Source organism: Bidens hawaiensis, unplaced genomic scaffold (assembly GCF_021521415.1).
Source record: "Bidens hawaiensis isolate Kalapana, Puna unplaced genomic scaffold, B.hawaiensis_p1.1 tig00001206_1, whole genome shotgun sequence".
Classification (NCBI taxonomy): Eukaryota; Viridiplantae; Streptophyta; class Magnoliopsida; order Asterales; family Asteraceae; genus Bidens; species Bidens hawaiensis.
In genome coordinates, this window is record NW_027491069.1 from 4,380,620 (window position 1) to 4,404,763 (window position 24,144).

At 32.4% G+C, this 24,144-nt stretch overlaps 1 protein-coding gene across 1 annotated transcript; it reads left to right on the top strand.

The window, feature by feature from the left end:
- Positions 1-21,774: 21,774 nt before the first annotated feature.
- Positions 21,775-23,494, top strand: LOC143565084 (1-aminocyclopropane-1-carboxylate synthase 7-like). Its single transcript, XM_077052172.1, has 4 exons — positions 21,775-22,045; positions 22,135-22,263; positions 22,378-22,538; positions 22,631-23,494. The coding sequence occupies exons 1-4, from the start codon at positions 21,875-21,877 to the stop codon at positions 23,481-23,483; spliced, it is 1,314 nt and encodes a 437-aa protein (XP_076908287.1). The 5' UTR covers positions 21,775-21,874; the 3' UTR covers positions 23,484-23,494.
- The last annotated feature ends 650 nt before the right edge of the window (positions 23,495-24,144 follow it).

The window sequence follows — 24,144 nt, forward strand, 5'->3', positions numbered from 1 at the left end:
TAAAAATATAAAATAAGAAAATAGAAATGTCCCACTTCAAATAAATAAGAAGGTTAATTCATCTCACATTTGTAGAGGAAGAAAAATAGAACTATTACACCTAGGAATAAATAAGAAAGTGAGTAACAACTAACGTACTTGAATAATCGAGCAAGTAAGGTCCTTTTCAGTTGGTAATAACCAGCGTACTCGGATAATCGTGCAAGTAAGGTCCTTTATGGTTGGTGGCAACCAACGTACTCGGATCGGGGGTCCCTTTTCCACTCATAACTAAATGGTCTTGAGTGCAGAGGGGGCGTATGATCATACTTATTGAGGATACCACGTGCAAGTAAGTTTTGAGCAAGTAATCAAGTAAACACATAAGTCCATGATACAAATTGTAGTTTGTAAATGAATAAGTAAACAACTGACTCAATAGAATATATATGCTACCCCCAAAGAGTGTAAAAGCGCTAAAGGGGGGGGGGGGTGAGAAACTCACATTGAAATTGAAGATAAACTTGAAATAACCACCAAAAACTCGTTAAAGAAATTTAAAATGATCGAACTTCACGAACTATAATTAAAACACAAAATTAAAGACTAACTAACTGGTTTATAAAAGTTAAATAATTTGGTTTTAGGAATTATGCATTATTGTAATATATCTTTTATTATTTTATGTCCATTTTATATTATAATATTATTTTTAAGCTTTAACAGATTTTAACGATTTATATTATTTTAATATTATTTAATTAAGAGTTTATTGCTAAAATGAGAATTCTATTATCTACCGGAACGTTGATTTTAACGGTATAAAACTTCTAGTGTAAAATACTTTCTGATTTGGCAGTGTCCTAGTAAATAGAGGGTCGCTAGATAAAATGATTCGTTGATGATAAAACTCTTATAGTAAAAATATAATAGCCTCACGAGTTTAGGACTTATTTAAAGCAAAATATTTTATTTTCTTTTATTTTAAGATTTTTTTTGGAATAATAATAATAATACTAATAATAAGAATAATAATAGTGATATTAATAATGATAGTGGTAATGATAATAATAAAAATAATAATAGTATTAGTAGTAGTAACAACAACTACAACAACAACAACAATAACAATAATAAAAATGAACCATTCGAATTGACGTAAAGTTCTTTTGAAGAAATCCACCTGATTAAATATTTATTAATTATTTGAAAATAATCGAGGATTTGAAATAAGTATAATGTGTTCATAAAAGAAATAAATGTGAAGAAGTATGCAAATATAGACATGTTTGATGAGATTTAATAGACTAAGTATTCAAGCCAAAAAACGAAAACTTTAAGTGGACAAGGGATGTGGGTTAAGCATTGCATGGCGGAAACAAGTTAGGCCTTTCTAAGTATTGCGGTTGTGCTTCGGTCACCACAATGGTAGCATGCTTGGAGCACGAGCATATGGTTAGGACAAATAGTTGGGTAGCGGGTCGTGAAAATAGATGGGTGGTGTTGAGTATGTATAGGTTCTTGGCAAGAGGTGGTGGCTAAAACTATCACAATTTGGAGTATTTCGACATTGTATGGTAGTAGAGTGGTGGGATTTACACATGTTACACAAAGGGTGTGTTCCGTGTAATGCTTTTTGTTGGGTTAGGTTTGAGTGTCCAAGAGTTTGTGTTGGGTTTGGATTGGTTTAGATATAGTGTTGGTGTTTGAATTTACTGTTGTGATTAGTGTGGGTTTTGATGAGTTTTGGGTTATCATAATCGGGATCATGGCGGCCAATTGCTTGATAATCTGGGTTGTCATTTTGTGGGTTGAGTTTCAAGTGCGACACCTGGGAAAACGAGAAGGCATGCTTCGAAGCGTGAAAGATTCGTGTGACGTGGGACGTAAATATGAAATTCGCATTAACAACCAAAATGAGCATTACATGAAATGTTCCTAAATTCGGAATTGGTCTATATAAGTCATAAAAATAAATGAAGAGATAAAATCGCAGGAAACAAAATTTGAAATCGAAATGTCCATGAGCCATCATGAGTTTTCGCAATTCAATAATAATCTCATAAATTTTTGAATAACCATATGGAAAATATATCAACTTTTGAAATAAGAATATCCATGAACCACCATGGATTTAATACAAATTTAATATAAGTAGTGAAATCGAATTGAAAATCGAGTGTTCATGTACCACCATAACTTTTCGAATTTTCATTTAAAACTATAAGGATAAATAAACATGAAGAAAACGACTTAAAAATCGAATATTCATGCATCACCATGACTTTTCAAATTTTCAATTCTAAACAATAGTAGTAAATGAATATATAAAAAAAGCAAACGAATTGAAACTCGACTATTAATGTATCACCATGGCTTTTTGAATTTCCAATTTTAAACCATAATAGTAAATGAATATATAAATAAAGAAAACGAATTGAAACTCGACTATTCACGTATCACCAACACAAAAATCAGAATGCATAATCAAATCGAACCAAAAACTGGGTATTCGTGTATTACCACGGCTTGACAGACTTTCAATTAAAACACATTGTAAAACATTGAGGGTCGGAATCACACGTCGCATGAACTACCATGACTTGTATGACATCCTTAGGAGTGTAACCATATTCTTTTCACAATGAGACATGATCATGTTTGAAAGCTTAAAGTTGTGATTCGCATTGCGTTTGATGTGGTACGTTTTGGCCTAATAGCTTTCATGCCATTTCTGAACTCTTCAGGTAAGCAACCGGGTCCCGCGTCTAATTGGAATACATGCGCCTTGCTTATCCTTAGGTTTCAATAAACTTGGTGTCAAGAGTTCAGAAAACAAGCACGCCCCCCTTCAGTTACTACATACCTGCCACGTAGAACCATCTTTAAGAAGAAGAAATATCAAAAGTTGATTGTTATGTTTGAAAATCTTTGTTTTAGGCATAAGCCTTTGACTTGTGTGCGTGCTTATGTATATGAGGCATAAATGAATCAATAATAATAAAATAATAAACACGTGCATTGAACAATCAAAAAGGCCTACATAATTTCTAATCATGCAACCCTAAAAAAATAATTAAAATAAACTATAACCAACTATAACACCATGTCTATGACTGCTCTGATATCAATCGGTAACACCTCAGCTTAAGCGGAAACGCCTGAGTGTGGTGTACAGTTTGCTCAAAACATATGTGACACTATTAAGTGATAATATTATCATTAATTAATTTGAACATTAAGTACACAATTTGTAACAAGAAATACAAGAAAATTATAAGAACAACTAGACAAGTTGTTCATTTATTAATATAACCTAAGTTTTAGTGTCTTCTTCAAGCATCATCCTCTAATGATTGCCCCTGCAGCATATATATATATATATATATATATATATATAATAAAGGTCAACTAAATAAATAGTTGGTGAGTTCACATAAGTTTTGATATATATAATATAAAAATCAAACAATTCCATAAGACTGTGTAAATCGTGCAAATAAGGTCCTTTTCAGTTGGTAACAACCAACGTACTCGTATAATCACGCAAGTAAGGCCCTTTTCAGTTGGTAGCAACCAACGTACTCGGATCGGGGGTCCCTTTTCCACTCAAAACTAAATGGTCCTGAGTGCAAGGAGGCGCGTATGATCATACTTATTGAGGATATAACGTGCAAGTAAGTTTTGAGCAAACAAACACACAAGTCCATGTGTGACACCTCGTTAAACAGGGTTATTGTTCATACAAAATTAAATTATAACATTAAACTTGAAAGATTCATTAAAAGGTTGAGTATGAGTATCTGCAAAAAAAAAAAGTCCACATTGTTATATCTAGTATTAGTAATCATTGACGGTTGACCGGGTCACACATTAGTTTGTCCGACACACACACGAATTTGATGAGGTGATAAAAATGATAATATTGAACGCGGAAGTAAATTTATAATTATGTTTTAGTTTATGAGAATATACTAATATTAAGTTCGAATATATATTAGTGTTCAAATAAAAATATGTCCCTTAAATGATATAGGTGACAAGCTATATATATATATATATAGATACATGTGAGCTCGTTCTTTTCATCACTCGGATAACTAACCAAACTAAACGAATTGATGCTTTAACCTTATTCGAAAATAAATACGCTTTGAACGTACATATATAAGTGTTTTAAAATACTCAAAATGACTCCACCAAAGCTAGTTAAAATATTTCCCCTACTCCATTTCCTACTTTCATATTTTAACTAGTGGTGTCGTAAATCTATCATACCATTATAACAACAAATAATAATAATAATAATAATAAATAAAAATGCATGAATGATCAAAAGAAGTAAACAAATTATTATCATCAACCCACACTTTCCTTTATCCTGTTCCTTACCAAACCGAAATCCCAAACCATTTCTTTTACATTCATTTACTTCTCCAATACACAATCAATCTATACCACACCAAAAATATCTTCATAAGATCAAAACAAAGGTACACAAAATCTAACAAAACCATGCCTTATCCCTTCCTACTCTTTGACTTTGGCTGACCACTCCTCAACCTACTGCCCCTTTACTTTGTTTTATCTCACACTCCATCACCATACATTTAGTATTATACTATGCATGCATATGGTGTCTATAATACTCCTTGATGCAAGAACCAATGCACACTTATCAATCCCATACTTTGTTTTCTCTCTCTCGTTTTTGAACTCCAAGGTTCGAAGCCGCCCTTCCTTCCCTCTACCATCCAAACAAATCAACAATATACATACACTTCACTACCTTAAAAGTTAACCTGAAGTTTAAGCAAGTATCTGGGAGTCTTTGGTGAGGAGTTTGAGTCACCTTGGAAGCCAAGATCATCGTCCAATCCTTATTTCTTTCCAACACTAGCACTAGTAAGTATAACCCATTCTAGTCTCTATATTTTTATCAACCATATACTATTATACTTTGTTCATGACCCCTAATCACCCAAGAAGTTAGGCTAAACCATAATCTCATGACATTTGTGTACTAAGCATGGATTATATTGTTTTAATGAGAACCCCTTAATAAAAGATTATGTGAAAAATGGTTTATTAGACACTAAATATATACAAATATGTTTATTTAAATATGTGTGTGTGGACGAATATATGACATACTTGAAACGAAGAACTTATTAAAAGAGTAGGTTAAGTGTAGATAAATGCTTTAAAACATATTTTAGTTAAAGACATGAATTTTATAAAAACAAGTATTTTGGAAAGATAAAGTTGGACAGATTGTGTAAAGATGTGTAGGGGAATATATATTATTAATTAAGAAAAGGTTTAAGTTTGGTTATATATATATATATATGTGTGTGTATATATATAAAGAAAAAAATTATTTGTGAAACCTTAACGAAAACCGGTGTTTCAAAAATATAAAATATAAGCCATATTATATGGAAAAATGTTTTCTAGAAATAAAATATATAATTATATATAGTTTAATGATTAAAAACAACCATGTTCGGATATAAAAATCGAACATAGTGATATGACGCAAAAACAACATTAATATTTATATAAGTATATGTAATTGTAAATCACAAAAGTTGTCACCAACGAGTCTTCGAAACACTATTAGTAAAATTAAACGGGTTTAACTAGTTGGGTGAATCGCGGTCATGAAACACTTATGTGTCGGAAATAAAACATAAGACCTAAATTGCTCTTGTACGTTATAGGGTACTTGTAGGACGAGATTTGGATTTTAATTATCTAGTGAACGTTTGGGAATCAGATGAGTTTCACGGCCCCTTTTTAATTAAATTGTTTTGAAACTTTGGGGGAGAATGCATGGAGAAACACATGTTCGGAAACGAGTAGAAACGCGGTCTCATTTTGTTACATGGGTTGAATCAATAATGCGGTCAAAGTCCCCTAGAATCTATGATCATTAACTATTGTAGACGTGGTCGATATGAATAGTACTATTTGGGAGTAACATGCCCCACCCGTGGTTAGTCGCACTAACTTGAGGTCTAGCGGGTGATATTTGTCCATAGTTGTCTTCGATGTTTTTCGCATTAGAACATCAGGAGGAGCGATCATAGAAACGCTGTTAAGTCTTGATCATAGAGCTAATGGTAACTGTCTGAGGAATTGTCTACATAAGACAATGTCGGTCGACTCGTTGTCCAAGGAACATATATTTATAGATGTCATATAAACCTGTGAAACTCACCAACAATTTTGTTGATGTTTTTATGCATGCATTCTCAGGTAATTGAAGCATTGGAAACATATATGGAGTCACTCGCACTAGGACGCATTTTGGGAGTTTTCATCTTATAGCCTATAGGATGTAGGCCATATTTTAAAAACTCTACATTTGTGAAACTCATCGTTATCTAAGATTTATGGTTTGTAAAATATTTTGAAACAACTATGATGTAATTTTTTGGGACAAGTTTGCGATTAATATTAAAACTTTTATTAAAACAAACCATTAGAGTTTGTTCGATGTAAACAGTGACTACGATCCATGACGTCATCACTCCCTCGCGTGTCCACCGTTGGCGGGGGTGTGACACCATGATACGAATTGTGGTTTGTAAATGAATAAGTAAGCATTGACTCGACAGGATATATATATATATATATATATATATATATATATATATATATATGTTACCCCCAAATAGTGTAAAAGACTTAAAAAAGGGATGTGAGAAACTCACCTTGAAATTTAAGATAAACTTGAAATAACAATCGAAAGCTCGTTAATGAAATTTGAAACGATCGAACCTCTTAAACTATAATTAAAAACACAAAATTAAATACTAACTAACGGGTTTATAAAAGTTAAATAATTTGGTTTAAGAATTATGCATTATTTTTATATATCTTTTATTATTTTATGGCATTTTATATTATAATATTGTTTTTAAGCTTTAGCGTAATTTTTAACAATTAATATTATTTTAATATTATTTAATCAAGAGTTTATTACTAAAATGAGAATTACATTATTTATCGGAACGTTGATTTTAATGGTATAATTTCTACCTCGTTTACAATTGTTTTAGCATTTTATAAAGATTAACGAAATGGAAATTAATAATAATATTAGTCGGGTTTTCACGAAACTTAACAGATAAGAAAGATTAGTTTTTAGGTAAAAAATGATAAAATATAATTTATAATTAATTTTATTTAATTTGAAATTATTTTATTTAGTTCGTAATAATTTTTAATAAATTTGTTTGGTTTATATAATAAAAGAAAAGGCTTTTAGAAAATGAAACTTAAAACAGCCAGACCCGGTAGGGATGGAAATGGGTCGGGTTTAGGTATTCCCAAACCCATACCCGGTTATAAAAGTCCGTCCCAAACCCGTCAAGTTTTAATCGGGTAATTACCCGTCGGGTTTCAGGTTTTCCCATCAGGTTTCTTATCGGGTTTTGATAAAATACCCGCGGGTATACCCGGATCAAAACCGGTCGGGTTTTTACTAGGTTTTGACAAAATATAACTAATCAATTACAAAGATGGTTACCTTAAAAGTAAAATATCTCAAATAATTGGCAAAAACAAGTTTCGACAAATAATATATTTTGAATATAGTGTGTGTGTGTGTGTGTGTGTGTGTATAGGGGAAGGTTCATGTACATTTTAGTCTTAACATGAGAATGTAGGAAATAATAGCAATTTATAAAAAAATGAGAACGTAAGGTACAATATCAACTACAATACCAATCTACATAAACAATTATTTGTAATAACAAAGAAAAAAACCTAAAAATTACAACAAAAGAATCAAAATTAAAAACAAAATAATAACAGCAAATACCAACATATACTTATATCAGCAAAAGGAAAAATCTAATAATAATAACAAAATATAAATAAGCAAATACTTATAACGTCTCATAATCGAAAATTAGCAAATAAGAACAAAAAATAACAGAAAACACTTATAAAAATAAACCTAATAATAACATCAAATTGGTTCTCACTCTTTTCATGATAAGAATAAAATGTATTTGATCCTATTTCAAATATATATATATATATATATATAGGGGTGGGATCTATTGAAAACTCCTTTCATGATAAGAATAATAACATCAAATTGGTTCTCACTCTTTTCATGATAATAATAACATCAAATTGGTTCTCACTCTTTTCATGATAAGAATAAAATTGGTTCTCACTCTTTTCGTGATATATATATATATATATATATATATATATATATATATATATATATATATATAGGGGTGGGATCTATTGAAAACTCCTTTTAAAGAGAAAACTTAAAAACTACTAAAAAACTATTTTTAACTTTTTAAAATAAAAATTTCGAAGTTTTTTTTCCATTATTCTTATATGTTGTTATTGGTTCAAAAAATAAATAAATAAAAAAAACTTGTCGGTAACCTCGTCGGTATAGTGCGCATGTGTAATAGTGTGCATTGCAAAAGTGTTTGTATGGCATAGAATACAACACTATTGCACATATTTGATACACACTATTGTATATATGTAATATAAGATTAATACACACATCGAATACACATTAGTACGTATGTGTAATAAAACATTAACGTACATGTGCACCACATCGACTTTTATTTTATTATTATTTTTTCCATATAATACAACACCACTACACATATACAATACACAAATATTGAATATATGCAATAAAACACTATTAAACTCAAAAATACATAGTAATACACATGTGTAATACAACGGTATCGCACAGTAATACGTATGTGCATTACAGCGGTTTATTTTTTTTTATTTTTTTCGAGTGAAAGATAAGAAAATATAAGAATAATGGCTGAAACAGAATTTTGAAAATATTTTTTATTTTTAATTAAAATAATTCTTTAGGAGTTTTTAAGTTTTCTCTATAAATGTGAGTTTTCTCTTGATCCTCTCCATATATATATATATATATATATATATATAACATAATAAGCTATAATGGGTACATTGTGTACATAATCAGGTAAATGGGTCTATGTTATCGGGAAATTGGGTATATTAGAAATCCCAAACTTGTCCCAAACCCGCGAAAAATTCAAAACTAATCCCAAACCCTAATGGTTCGGGTATTACCCGTCCTATTTATGTCGGGTTTCGGGTTTTTCCATCGGGTTCGGGTTTCATTCCCGTCCTTGGAACCCGGGTCTCCAAGACCAAACACAAATGTGTTAACTAGTAGACCAGCTTGCTTGTTGAGTTAAATACAAAAACATAAAATATAAATATAAACATACAAGTTCATCTCTTTCATTGAAACCCTAGGTTTCAAATCTTTAAATTCGTTCCATATTTCTTAAAATTAAGTTAGGGTTTTGTTTTGCTGCTTAAAACGATTCAAATGCATATAAACATTACCTGTAGATGTTAAGGAATGAGGGTGAACAACGATTGGCAGGAAAACGACCTTTGACGATTGATCACAGATTATTGAGAGGATATTAGATTCAAATGATGATTGTAGCGAGTTTAGATGTTGAGTTAGGTCCTATTAATAGGTTTAACGGAAACGTATTGGATCTTGCGGTTGTTCTTGATTCTGTGGTTGCTCCTGGTTTTGCGATTGATAGTCATGTGGGTCTTGATTGTCCTGATTATTCGTGTCTTCTCCTTTTGGTTTCGAGGTTGTGGGTACCGGTTTCTGATTCAATCCCGTCTTTTGAGCCGCTTGGTTTCTTTTTGCCTTTTTCTGAATTTCTGGATCATACTAAAGAGGCTCTTTCTCTCGGGAATATCTCGTAAACATGAACCTTTAAGATTTCCTGCACACACGAAAACACTAACACCCCACGTAAATCAAAGAAGAAATACTAAACACAAAATTAAACTAAGCTAACTAGACTAAACTAGCACTCTGCGCGTTGATTCCCTGGCAACGGCGCCATTTTGATGTAGATCTCGTGCTCTAATAAAAAACAAGTATTTTAATTCACCTAATTACCTATAACTAGTATAGGTAAGTAAGGTCGTCTCCATAGGGAATCAATGGAAAGTGCAAGTAGAACTCATGATTTAATCTAATATTAAGCTAGGCGGACAGTTGATGTCAAGAAATTTTGAAAGATGATTTGAATGCAAAATGATTACTTTTAACTTTTGTAAACAATTATGAGAAAAGGTGATTCACGTCAGGCTCAAATAATGTTATAAAAAATTAATCACGGATTCAATTTATTAATTTCGCAGTAATTGCGATGACAAACGAAACCTTATCCGAATTGTTGACACAATGGAACTTGGTGTACCTAATTACCAGTTTTATATTATGAAAACCAATTGATATGCAATGACTAACGATCTTGGATCAATGACACAAGAATCTAATCCTAAGTGTTGATAAACACAACCGAGGTGTTGATGCACCAGTTGATAACCAAAAGTATAAACTGATTAAACAATCAATTGCAAAGGTAAAACAAGATCAAATCATATACTCAATCATGTTCTTAATCATTTAAACACAAAGAATCCGATTAAAGTCAGTTTACGCAAAAACCCTAATTTAAAGTGAACACGAAGGTTTTTAGCCTAACATCGGCATAACGATAACTCGCTTATCTGATGAAAGGATGAAAGCATGCGATGAATTGATGAACCGAGAACTTTGGGATGATGCAAAATCGTCAGTTGTCTCGTATCTTTCTACCGATCAAAATTTATAAAACATTGGTTTGAAACTCAGAAAAAAAACTTAACGACATTAAGTGTTTTTTAACGGGGGACCATTGAGACAAAAATAGTTGAAAGGTTGGACCGTTGGTATTGATTTTTAAAGGTGGGATTATTATCGACCAATACACAAAAGGTGAGATTATTTATTTCCAATTTGCCTTAATTGAAAAATGCATATCAGAACACCTCCTCTTATTATCATATAGTGATTTGATTAAACTTAAGTTCAATATTTGATTTCAAAAGTTCACAAATAAAAGCACATTTAATTATTTGCCAACAGCCATAGGCCAAGTTGACACACATCGATCTGTGGGGATTTGAAGCGTGTTTTTGTTGTTGTTGGAGATCCTGAAAGTACATGACACATTATAATTGAAGGAATCTAACTTTGTCCTTTGACTCCAAATTTAGGATACACAGTTTGCTGTTAATGATTAGATTTGTCTTCTTAATGTTTGGTTTCTTTATACTGTTGGTTAAAAGTTTTGATACTATAAATTTTGTCTTACTTTCAACCAAATCAAATGTATTATTGTCCCCCACACGTATATATGAATTGCAAGTAAGAATTTTTACTAAAATAATGAATTATTATGGTTGTTTAATTACCTAAAAAACTACAAGTGATTTATTAGGCATCTTGGGGGGGGGGGGGGGGGGGGGGGCAGTAAAAGCGATGTGGCCCGGCTTTAACGGCGTGCACACTATGCTGTAGGGGTGAGCATTTCACGGGTCATATCCGTCAAACCCTTGAACCCATCTCGCCAAACCCTTGTTCCGCCAAACCAGTGGAACAAACCCGTATTCCACATACGGTCCGGGTTCCGGGTTTGAAAATTTCATCTAAACGGGAAACGGTCTGGTCCGGGTCGTAACCGGCGAAACAATGATAGAACCCGCGAAACAATTTTTCGCCGGTTAAATCTTAATATATAGAAGCAATCTTTCACTTCTTCTCATCTCATTTGCCTAAAGTTTATGCTGATTAACATTATATGGCATAATATTATATTTTCATGTTCAAGATCCGCTTATTCATATGACATAATACGTATTCATATACGACTTCATATTAACGTGTTATTCTTCGTAATAGCTTTATGCCTTTGTGGTTTGAACATTTTTTTTTGAAACATTGTACTTTGTAATATCATGTAACCATGTGAATTGCATTAGTTTTTTGGTTAAATTGTTTGCAGCCTCCTGTTTGGTAGGATGACTTGTGCATGTTCACATCACATGTTTGAGATTTTTGATTTTCTATTTGCAAAATGCATAAGCTCATATACTGCTATGATAGTACAACACTTGTTTCTTAAAGCATAAAATCACATGTTTATGCAGAAAATCACATGTTTTGACTTGTGCATGACGACAAAAAACGGGCCAGAAAATCATGCAAAACGGTTTCATGGGTAACCCGTCCCAGAACCCGTTTAAAACCCGAACCGGCCCATGTGTAAATGGTCCGGCTCCGGGTTTGAAAATCTCTTCTAAACAGTTCCGGGTTTGAACTGGTTCCGGTCCGGGTCTGATATAATGCTAAATATATATAAATCCCTTGTATATTTAATATAATATTTTATTAGTTTCCGTTCGGTTTTTATTAAAATTTGTATATTACTAACATATTTGAATAATGTAGGTTTCGAGACTTGTTCATGGTTAAAAGGGGCGAAAAAAGAGCTAAAACAAGCCAAACCGGTGAACAGGAGCATCAGAATTGAACCAGACCGCATCAGGAAACGAACCGAACCGGTCAGCCCCCCCTCATCCAAAGCGCCGCGCGACCGGGAGGCCAAATCCCACCGCGCGGCGCGCCGGGCATCCCGTTTTGCGTATTTTCTTTGGTTTTTATCAGTTTTGGGCCCAGGAAACCTATTTAAACACCCCTAAACTTAATCCTGTGCATACCCTACGAACCAGAGCCAAATTTGGAGTTTCCTGGAGCTTATGATTGCAATATTTGGTGGGTTTGAAGGCTAGGAATCAGTCGGCGAAGTGCTTATCATCCAAGAACGAAGACCACAGGCTTTATCGCCTTTAATCTTCCGTTCTTATTTATTTTCGTCATGATTTCGTCTATTATTGTTTTGTTTGATTTTAAGATGCTAGGCTAAACATTATAGCTGCCTACGCTTAATATGAACCTTTGTTGACGTTTGATTTTAACTTGGGATTTATTTATCGTTATGGTTTTTATGAACTAGTTAAAAGGTTTAATTATATTAAATTGATGCATATGGATATTTAGGATTGTTTGATTAATTATTATTATTCAATAGTTACCTTGATTATTGTTTGTCATTATGATAGGTCGCTATTAGGTCAATTACTTTGTGTTGTTCATTATTTTATGATTGATATGCATTAAGATCATAGGAATAATATTAGTTAATCAAATAAACCTAAGTGTGCTGCTAACCTAAATAGTTGTAAGGTGCTAGGTTATTGATAAGTTTTTGTTGATCAGGATTGCAAGATTTAGTTCTTCGTAAGGAGTCCTTCTAGGTTTGATCGGTTAACTTTGTCTATCGAGTCAATGAATACATTAGACTGCCTTTGATTTCCGCGCTGTAATGTAGGATTTCGTATAAAGGAACTAGTTTGTAATCAATTTGGTGACCGTAAGGAAACTTGATTTTTAATACTGGCGTGCGTTAAAACTTATTAGAAATCCATAGGTGTCTCTTGAGAAGGGTCAGGGGTCCTATTCGGGTTTTCTCTTAAGCGTCTATTTTACGATCCCAGTTCCATAACTAAGTATTATCCCGGGTTAATTGATAACTGAAATTTAGGGGATTCTAGCCTAGGTAGTTATCTTGTCATCATTTGAATTAAGGCCAGGGTTAAGGCATTTTTGTGTCTTTAGTTTTATTAATTAGTTTAATTTTAGTTTTTAAGTAAAACCCCCTAATAATAATAGATAAATAGTCGTGTCTGTAGTTAAGTCTAAATTTAGCTATTTAACGTAATTTAAAGAGTCTTGTGGGTTCGATATCCGGACTTACTTAGCTATACTAGAGTCGATCGGTTCACTTGCCGGTTAGTAGTTTAGTTAAGTTTAAGAGTCTAGAATTTATTACTTAGTGTCTAGATTAGCGTGTTTTTATATAACTACTTTTAGCACATCAAGGTCGGTCTGGGTCGTACATGTTGCACACCCCCTACTGCGTTGGGGGTTTTGTCACACTCCAACCTAAGGTAGAAATGTCGGGGCGTGATCTGATTGCTCACAACTCGGAGATACTATCATATATAAAATGTGACAATATCTAATTAATTATTTTATTCAAATAATACACATATTATCCAATTATAACAAACAATTTACAAATATGAATATAATCTCAAATAATGTTTATCTTGATTATATCCTAAGGTCTTGTCTACGTGTCCAAACTTCAATCTTTAATACAAGGAACCTGCATATGCGTATAAAATTGAGTTTTGTTAACATAAAGTTGAGTGAGAATATCATTAGTTTTGACACAACAATATTAATAAGTATAACGTGATAGGTGCGGTAAATATAATCAAACCATAAACAAGTATGTAGATCGTTGCCAAACGAATCGGGCATTGGTCACCAGCAGGAACACCCGCTATATGATTGATTGAATAGAAATCCCAATATACGATTGATTGAATGGTAACAAAAGTAAGCAGGTAGCACGTATGTTTGATTAAATCACTCACAGTAACACGTATGCATTTGTTTAAATATATATATAGTATGAAATACTAATACATACGCATATGTCCCCAAAACGTTTAGAAAAGTTGTAAAATAGGGGAATGATAAACTCACCTTAGATTAATGAATAACGAATATAAATATGAATAAGCGAGCTAACGAATAACGAGTCGTCCACTACACGTCAAACGATATAAACAATTCAGAACCTGAAATTTTGAGTTATGATAATATAAGTAACGAACTCGTTGCCGCTAGAATCAATCCAAACGAACGTTTAGAACTCTAGGTATGTTTGTTTCAAGATTTAAGCAAGCTGGTACTGACCAGAATCCGAACAGCGAGTCGGGAGTTGGGTTTTGGTCAGTAGCCTTAAAATTATGTTACGAGAATAAAAGTATTCTGGACCGAACGTTGAATCCGAACAGAAGTATGAGAAAACGGATAGTCAAACTTGTTGACTATTTTGCCCTTTAACGAGTTTTAAACGATTTGACCAGTCAACACCCTTCAACCACCGAAATTGATTGAAGGTTATTAACTAGGGAATGTATATGAATGATTTTTATGCTTACAAATTACCCGGAAAGTGAAAGAATCAAGAGATATGATGAGTCAAAGGTCCATACGCATGCAAAGTCAAACGAACAAGCATCGTATCTTCAACGAATAAGCAAAAACCGAAGGGTTTGGTGATGGTCAGAGGTAGGAAGGCTGAGAAGGCTCCTCTAGGGTTTGTGTAAAGTGTTATGGAAGGATATTAGGGGTTGTTTATATAGGAATAGCAATAACGAAGCATATTTGGAAGATTTACTCGTTTAAGTAACAAAATGTGATTTTAATGAGAAAATTGATGTAATAAATCAAAGATTTCATGATTTATCAGTAATTTAAGAATATAGACTTGTATTTTAGTTATAATCCTTTTCTTGGACCTTAATTTACTCAATTTATGCCAAAAATAAACGATTCGGATGCTAAAAACAAATTATGAAACAAAATAAGCTATTTAATGAGAAAATATAGTACAATAACTAACAAAATTTGGTTTGGACACCAAGAAAACGAAATTGGACCAGCTATAATATTTCTTGGAGTTTAAGTTTCATTAATTTAATCGAAAATAGGAAAAAATTGGCAAAACTAGTCCATGTAGTTCCCGAAAATGCGATTTTTAGCCTTTTTAAGCAATTTTAAAGGTTTCTAAGGGCTATTTGGCATAATTGAAAGTTATGAAATTATAAAATAAGTTAAACCAAGTTAAATACCAATAAATACAAGTTTTAAATAGTTCGGAAGATCCAAATTACGTTCCCGAATCGATTTAAACTTAAACGAATACAAATACGAAAAATCCGAGAAGTTACAGTCTCCCCTACTTTAGGGAATTTCGTCCCGAAATTAAGGAAAACCAAAACATAATATTTTTAAAAATAATTGAACTTTTTAAGAAAAAATATCATAACCTAGAACTTCTAATAACCGAAGTAACGCTTTAAATGACAATCCGATAAGGGCACTTATATATAGGATGTATCAGCTGCGTATCCACCATGTCCTTATCATCTCATCCTTTGTACCGTTACCCAAGCTACCTTAGGTTCTAAATCATGACACACAATCTTACGTATTATGATTTCCATGCGAGGACTTTGGTAATTACGTGTCGACCCATAATTATTTAGATCGTCGGATAGTCCGCATAACTCATTCCATCATGTGGGTTATAAAATATTTAAAACCATCATTTTGAAAGAAAACAAATGTTTTGATAATTTTTAAATATAAATTCAAAAGATAATTAATACATGTTCGAGTTGAATTTATTAAAACCGTGAAATTTCTAAACACCTTTTATAGCAAAGTTACAAATTTTAGAGTTTGGAATGGATTTCGTGAAACAGACATTTGAAGTGAATTATGATGATCGAGAATAAGCTAAGAGTAGAATATGAAGTTAAAAGTGATAGATAAAGGAACTTGTTTCATGAGATGATATGTGCAAAAGTTTAATTTATAACAATTCTTAAGATAGTTAATAACATGTGAAATCTTTAAAGATCGTATTCATTAGAATGAAATTCTTAAGATCGAGAGTATAAGTTTAAACAAAGATTTTGGTGAGTCGAGTTTGATTAGTTTGAGAACTTATGGGATTTAAAGAGAAATTAATATAAAATTTATAGCTTTTCAAGTTGGTAATTTTGAGATTAGATTAATTCGATTAAGATATTCTAAAATATTATAATAGTTAGTAATTAATAATTTAAATATTAATGATAATACGAAAATATACATATTTGAATTAAATTGTTAATAGATTAAACTGGGAAGCGGATATTTCCGAATCACCGAGATAGTCCTATTCCAATTAAATCTTTAAAATTAGATAAAATATAAATTAGGTAATTGAAGATATTAAATTAGATTAAATTGTGAATTCTTTCTTTTTCACAAAATCTTTATAAATAGCAGGAAATAAGTAAATTGAATTATCGATGATTTATTATGGAAAATTTAAATAAATAATAAATATCAAATTAATAGTGGAGATTAGAATGAGATATGAAATATTATAACAAAATAATCACGAGGCTAGAAATGCATGAACCACCATGACTATTCTAAAATTACGAATTTATTATTAAAACGTTTTAAAATTTTCAAAATGTATCAGAAGTCAAAGTAGGGAGTTGAAATATTTACTAACCAACGTTTAGTTTCAAATAACGAACTTAATCAATAAATAAAGTGAGTGATGAGTTTTAATGAAGATTTATCAAAAAGTCAATTTTAATGGTAAAATTTAATTAATGGAAGATTTAATTTAATAATGAAGATTAAATTTGAACGGTGAAAAATGTAGTTTAATATCAATGAAATTTACAATATTTGAATTTTTAATAATAAAGACTTATAAAATGAAAAGTAAGTTGTGGAAAAAGCATAAAGAAAAACAATAGGTAATAAAATATTTATAGTTTAAAGTTGAGGGTAATGATTGAAATATACTTGATAATTTATTGTGTGAGAATATGGAAATAAATAAGAAAAGATGATTTAAATAATATTTTAACGGATATGAGTTAGTGTAAGATTTCTTGTTCGGTGTATTTTAGTTTTGTCAAGATTGGCGGTCGTTTTGGTTAACGGAATACAGCAGCAAACTCCTTGTCGATTCTAGTAATCGAACAGCAATCACGAGAAATAGACGAATGACGTTGATTATGATGATGATTTACTAGGGAAGACATTCTACTAGTACTAAGGATGAAATTTTAATGAGATGACGGGTAAGTTGTGGGGATGAGTTGATGTGAAATAATTGGGATGTGTATGTATATGTATATATATGTATATGAATTAGTGCCAGTGAAGACTCGAGGGCGAGTCGGGATTTAAAATAATATGTATAAGTTTGAAGCATTTAAGTAAATGAACAATGTTTATAAAATTTTTCTAAGAATAAAATAATCAAGCATATCAAACGAGTTGACCTCCCATGAGCTTTCCATAGCAATTTGAATGGCCCAACTAAATAAACAACATAAAGTTTGTGAATTGGCCTCCCATGAGCGTTCCATGGCAATTTGTTGGCCCAATTCAAATAAAGAGAAATAAACAATTGAGTTGTTTAGCCCATGAGCATGTACATGGCGTTTAACTGACCCAACTAATTAACGAACTATCAAATCAATGGAGTTGTTCGGACCATGAGCGTTGCGTGGCATAATTAAAAATGCGATTTTTAGTCGTTTTAAGCGATTTTAAAGGTTTCTAAGGGCTATTTGGCATAATTGAAAGTTATGAAATTATAAAATAAGTTAAACCAAGTTAAATACCAACAAATACAAGTTTTAAACAGTTCCAAATTACGTTCCAGAATCGATTTAAACTTAAACGAATACAAATACGAAAAATCCGAGATGTTACAGGTTTAGGTAGGGCCGTTTCGTGGGTAAGCTAAATAAGACAATGGTTTTAGGCCTCCTCTTTTATAGGGCCTCCATCTTAAATAGGAGTTATGTTTTATGAGATTTTGAAAGTAAAGTTCTTTTAGAATTAGTAATTTATTGATGGACCACAAGCAAAAATGATTGTTTCGTATCCATTATTACTGCATATCATTCATATTCTATAATTCTTGTATACTCTCTAGCGCTATACGTATAAAGAAAATAAAAGAAAAATGCGTCAACATTTTAGTTACTTTTAGGCCTTCGAGAACGTTGAGCCGGCCCTAAGTTTAGTGCTTGGGCGTTTTTGGCATTAGTTAACGTGGTAACAGGGGTTTAAAAAAATTTGTGGTTTTATTGTTAGTTAAACCACAACATGATGTTAAAAGGGTGTGTTAGTTAAAGCTATTGCCTACGTGATAATGACATACGCTTTAACTAACAAGTTTATCAAGCTTGAATGATATTGTTTTATACTGTAGCCAACCTGTCATTATTCCATTTGAAAATTCATTCTTTTAGACTTTTCAAAAATACTAATTAAAAATTGTGATGATTTGTTCTACTCTTTAATCTGCATGTTCTATTTCTTATGTTATTAGTTATAAAAGTTAAAATACAAGGAAGAAAAAAATGAGAAGTATGAGAATGATTTGTGGCCACACAAAAAACTTCTTAAAAAAAATCAAAAAAATTAATAAAAAAAATCATAACTCAAAATATAATTAAAAAACGAAAAAATTTAAAAACCAAAAATGTTTCCCTCGTCATTCTCGTTCCAAAAAAAAAACCTCCGAAAAGACACAATGCAGAGACAAAAGACACAATGACGAAAATGAACAAAAGACACAACTATAACTAATAAAAGACACAATAAATCGCAAAATATAACACAATGTTTAGTAATATAACACAATATCAAGAAAAAAAAGACACAATACCAAGAAAAAACACACAATTAATGACGAAAATAAACACAAAACACAATGATAAACAAAAAGACACAATGGTCTTTTTCACTCAATATTGTGTCTTTTTGTTTAAGAACGAGGAAGACGGTGGAAACATTTTTATGGTTTTACTTTTTTTGTTTTTTATTAAATTTTGTGTTATGATTTTTTATTTATTTATTTTTAATTTTTTTTAAGGGTTTTTCTTGTGTGGTTATAAATCTTTCTCATCATACTCATTTTTGTCTCCCATTATATTTAGTAAATTGACCCTCGTAAAATAACGGATGCCAAACTTCTTGTCAGTATTGTAATTTGAAAAAAACATATAAATTAACAATCATTACACAAATTTATGAAACAACGCCGTTTTAAACACTCAAAGTATATGTTTAAGTTCTTATGGATTTATTATTATTTTTTAAGGCGTCTATACGTCGCAGTAGCTGCAGTGTCTCTTCCAATGAGTCATAACATTTTTCATACCTCATTTCCCAAGTACGAATCCCTCTTACAGTGTTGTTGCTCATATTTCAGAGCGTGCACATGAACCGGATAAACTCGAACTCCTGAGAAGGAAACCCTAAGGAAAACCTCTTATTGACCAACCCTTAAAAATGATGATATATGGCTCACTACAAGAAAAAGAGGCATTAGTGGCGACACTATTAGCGGCGACCCCGATTATTAGCGGCGACAGGTGAAAAGTCGCCGCTAATAGTCCGTGTCGCCACTAATAGCTTGATCCGTGTGCTTTGTTTTCACGCGCTCCTGATCATTGATTAAGATTTGATCTAATGGCTACAAACCCATCTCCATACCCACCTTCTTCAACAAAACCCAACCACACCCTACACATACTTATTGAAATCTAGATCTAGACACCACCACTCAACCACACCCTCACCACCCATCTTCTTCAAGCTGCAAGCCACCATCAAGCTTTAACATCTCCGCCACCGTCAAGCTTCAACAGCTCCGTCACTAACCACCTTCAACCACTGTCAAGCTTTGAAGCTCCGGCGAATATCATGTTTCCGGCCACCTGTGAACTTCAGCCACCTGCTCCGGCCACCCGCGAACTTCAGCCGCTGTCAAGACCGCTCCGGCATCTTTTAATTTGATGTAAAAATTATGTAAAAATCATGTAATTTAACCAATTTAATGAGAAACTATGCGTCTTTTATTCATTTTCGAGCTCAGTTTGATTAATGATAGTGTGTTTTTGAGTGAAAAATAATCTCCGGCAAACTTTTATATTTCCGGCCACCTGCAACTTTTTCGCCGGCGAACTTTCCGGCGAACTATTAGCGGCGACGTACAACTATCAGCGGCGACAAATGATTATTAGCAACAAATTATTAGCGGCGACTTACTAGCGGCGACATTTGTTACTATTAGCGGCCGCTAATACTCCTTTTTCTTGTAGTGGCTGTTATGGATTTGTTATTATTTTGTTATCTGAGTTTGATTATTTTTAAAATAAAAATGTTTGAAAATTATATGTTGATATTCTTCACGTAATCATACTTTAATCGGTTTACCAAATTTATTAATTTAACTTATGATCTTAAGCAATCTATAAATAAAATATTAAAATGTGATCAAGCAGCAATTCGTATTGCTTCCTATAATGTAAATTAAGAGTTTGATTAGCATGAAATAAAATATAGAATTGGCTCGTGAGGCATGGGAAGTATCATCTAGCATGGGAAGTATTATCTAATTCGAATATACCATGCATTTAAATTAATACATTTACTTGTTTTCCGTAAAACTAAACTAATGCATTTAGTTGTTTTCAACATTAATCTTTCCATTTTGTCGTACTATAACTTTAGGAGGGATTAAACTCTAGCGGTACTATATTCAATATCATCTAGCTAACAATGAAATCACCTATGGACAAAATGCCACCAAAGCGGATTTAACCAGTTAGAGCTCAACCAGACTCTTAAATAGTTGTCGACATAAATCTTACTCATTAACAAAAGTGTAATGTTACAAGACTGATATATATCTATGTATTCGACATTCGAATGACAACAATTTATCCAAAATTTATGGTAGAAAGCTCTTTGATTAGTCATCATTAGTAGTGGAAATATAAACTAGCTTTCTATTATTTTCTAACAAACATAGAGTCATAAAAAGTCCAAAACCCTTTTCATTCCACGGAGTTTAGAACACGTAGAAGAGCATGATAAAAGATACTGTTGACCTTGTCATGTAATATGTATTGTAATGGAAATTATTGATCACAGATTTTTAAAGAGTTTGGTTTTGATCGTATTACCTTATTCTAAACAATTAATCATTGCTACCTTTTTCCAAGTTATTAATTTATAAATGAAATTATATTGGCATGTTGTAAGTGAGCCCCACAATATCTTTTGATAGTTGCCTGCATACTTTGAGCTGAAGCACTTCCTATATATAGGGTGACTTTGACAAAGTTTTCATCACACACTTTCCATTCACATTCTTCCCTCTTAGCCTCTCTCCTCTACTCTCTAAAATTTTCACAACACAAACTTGAAATCAAGACGTCTCTGATCTGATAGAAATTTTATTTTGTAAAGATGCCAATAGAGATTGTGCAACCTAGTGTTGGATTATCAAAGATAGCAATCTCAAAAACCCATGGGGAAGACTCCCCTTATTTTGCAGGATGGAAGGCTTATGATGAAAACCCTTATCATGAAACAAATAATCCTTCTGGGGTCATTCAGATGGGATTAGCAGAAAATCAAGTAAGCAATGACACAAGTTTACAAGAATCCATTTCTTTTGTTTTAATTTCAATTGTTGGAGTGAGCTAACAATCTCTTTAATTCCATAGGTGTCTTTTGACTTGCTTGAAGAATATTTGGAAGCCAATCTTGAATCAACTAACTGGGGCCAAAAAGTTTCTGGCTTTAGAGAGAATGCATTGTTCCAAGATTATCACGGGCTTCTATCTTTTAGAAAGGTACTGCCTTTTTTTGATAACTATAAACCCAAAATGAATACTCTTATAGTCTTATGTTATAAAGAGTGATCAAGAAACAAAAAGTCTAACGTGTTAATTTCTTGATTATTTCAGGCAATGGCAAGTTTCATGGAAAAAGTGAGGGGAGGAAAAGCAAAATTCAACCCCGAACGCATTGTCTTGACTGCTGGAGCAACCGCAGCTAACGAGCTATTAACCTTTATCTTGGCTGATCCTGGTGATGCTTTGTTGGTCCCAACTCCTTACTATCCAGGGTAGGTAGCCTTCTATATTAAGATTATTTTGAGTCAATATGAAATTTGATAAATTACAGTCTTTTCTAACTTTTTATATTTAAATATTGCAGATTTGATAGAGATTTAAGGTGGAGAACTGGTGTGCAAATTGTTCCAATCCACTGTGAAAGCTCAAATAATTTTCAAATCACTCCAGAAGCCTTAGAAGCAGCATATGATCATGCAACATCAAAGAACATAAAAGTGAGAGGAGTGCTCATTACAAACCCCTCAAACCCATTAGGTGCAACCATCCAACGAAAGGTTCTAGAACAGATCCTAGATTTCGCAACAAGAAAGAACATTCACCTAGTATCCGATGAAATCTATTCGGGATCCGCGTTCTACGCAGACGAATTTGTCAGCGTTGCAGAAGTTCTTGAATCAAGAAACTACAAGGACGCAGAAAGATGTCATATTGTTTACAGTCTTTCAAAAGATCTTGGTCTCCCAGGGTTTCGGGTGGGAACCGTATATTCATATAATGATCAAGTTGTGACAACCGCAAGGAGAATGTCTAGTTTCACTTTAATTTCTTCACAAACACAGTTTTTGTTGGCATCTATGTTGTCGGATAAAGAATTCACCCGGAAATACATACAAATTAACCGTGAACGATTGAAGAAACGATACGAAATGATCATCAACGGGTTGAAAAAGGCCGGTATCGAGTGCTTAAAAGGGAATGCAGGGCTGTTTTGTTGGATGAACTTGAGTCCTTACTTGGATGAACCAACAATAAACGGAGAGTTAGCGATTTGGAAGACGATTATGCATGAAGTAAGGCTAAACATATCACCTGGATCATCGTGTCATTGTTCGGAACCCGGGTGGTTTAGAGTTTGTTTTGCGAATATGAGTGAAGAAACCCTTGAAGTTGCACTATCAAGAATTCATGCATTTATCAAAAGTAGGAAGCAATAAGCAAGTTTTGTGGATGCTATGATTCTTGACACAACATTTTTTCCTTGTTGGGTTATTATTTTTAAGTGACAATCCCTATTCAAGATTAGGGTCTTAAGAGTGTAAATCTTAGTGGGGATTTGTTATATGTTTTTGCTCTAATTTTCTTTGAGATTTTTTAAATCTTAAAGAATTTGGAGTTTATAGAATCCCTTTATGTCCATTCAACTTGTAATTGAACCTCTTCTTGTAAGATTACAGTTTCAAGATCATATTATTATCTTATATATTATGTTACTAGGATATAGCATGTGTAATACACGGACGGTTAAAAATATACAACAAAAAGTTAAATTTAATAATATACGTAATAGCATACATTGCCGTCTCAAAAACATAATAAAATATATTTATATGTCTAAAAATATGTTTAATAAAACATATAGTAAACTGTGGTTTTCGTCCCTGTGGTTTGTCCAAATCTGCAGTTTTAGTCCAATAGTTTCAAATTTACGAATTTCGTCCATGTGGTTTCATTTCACTTGCAATTAAACCCGAATTCACTAATCCCGTTAAGTATGGTCGTTAAACCCATCAACGTGTCCTTCACGTGAGGGGCAGTTTTGTTATTTATCTCCCCAAATAAACCCCAGTCGTAATTTCCAAGCCCCCTCACGTGAGG

What these genes read in the sequence shown, in the direction of transcription:
- LOC143565084 (XM_077052172.1), top strand. Translation starts at nt 21,875, where the DNA reads ATGCCAATAGAGATTGTGCAACCTAGTGTTGGATTATCAAAGATAGCA. An exon ending in GGCTTCTATCTTTTAGAAAG is followed by an intron (nt 22,264 to 22,377) that starts GTACTGCCTTTT and finishes TGATTATTTCAG; the next exon opens with GCAATGGCAAGTTTCATGGA. An exon ending in CCAACTCCTTACTATCCAGG is followed by an intron (nt 22,539 to 22,630) that starts GTAGGTAGCCTT and finishes TAAATATTGCAG; the next exon opens with ATTTGATAGAGATTTAAGGT.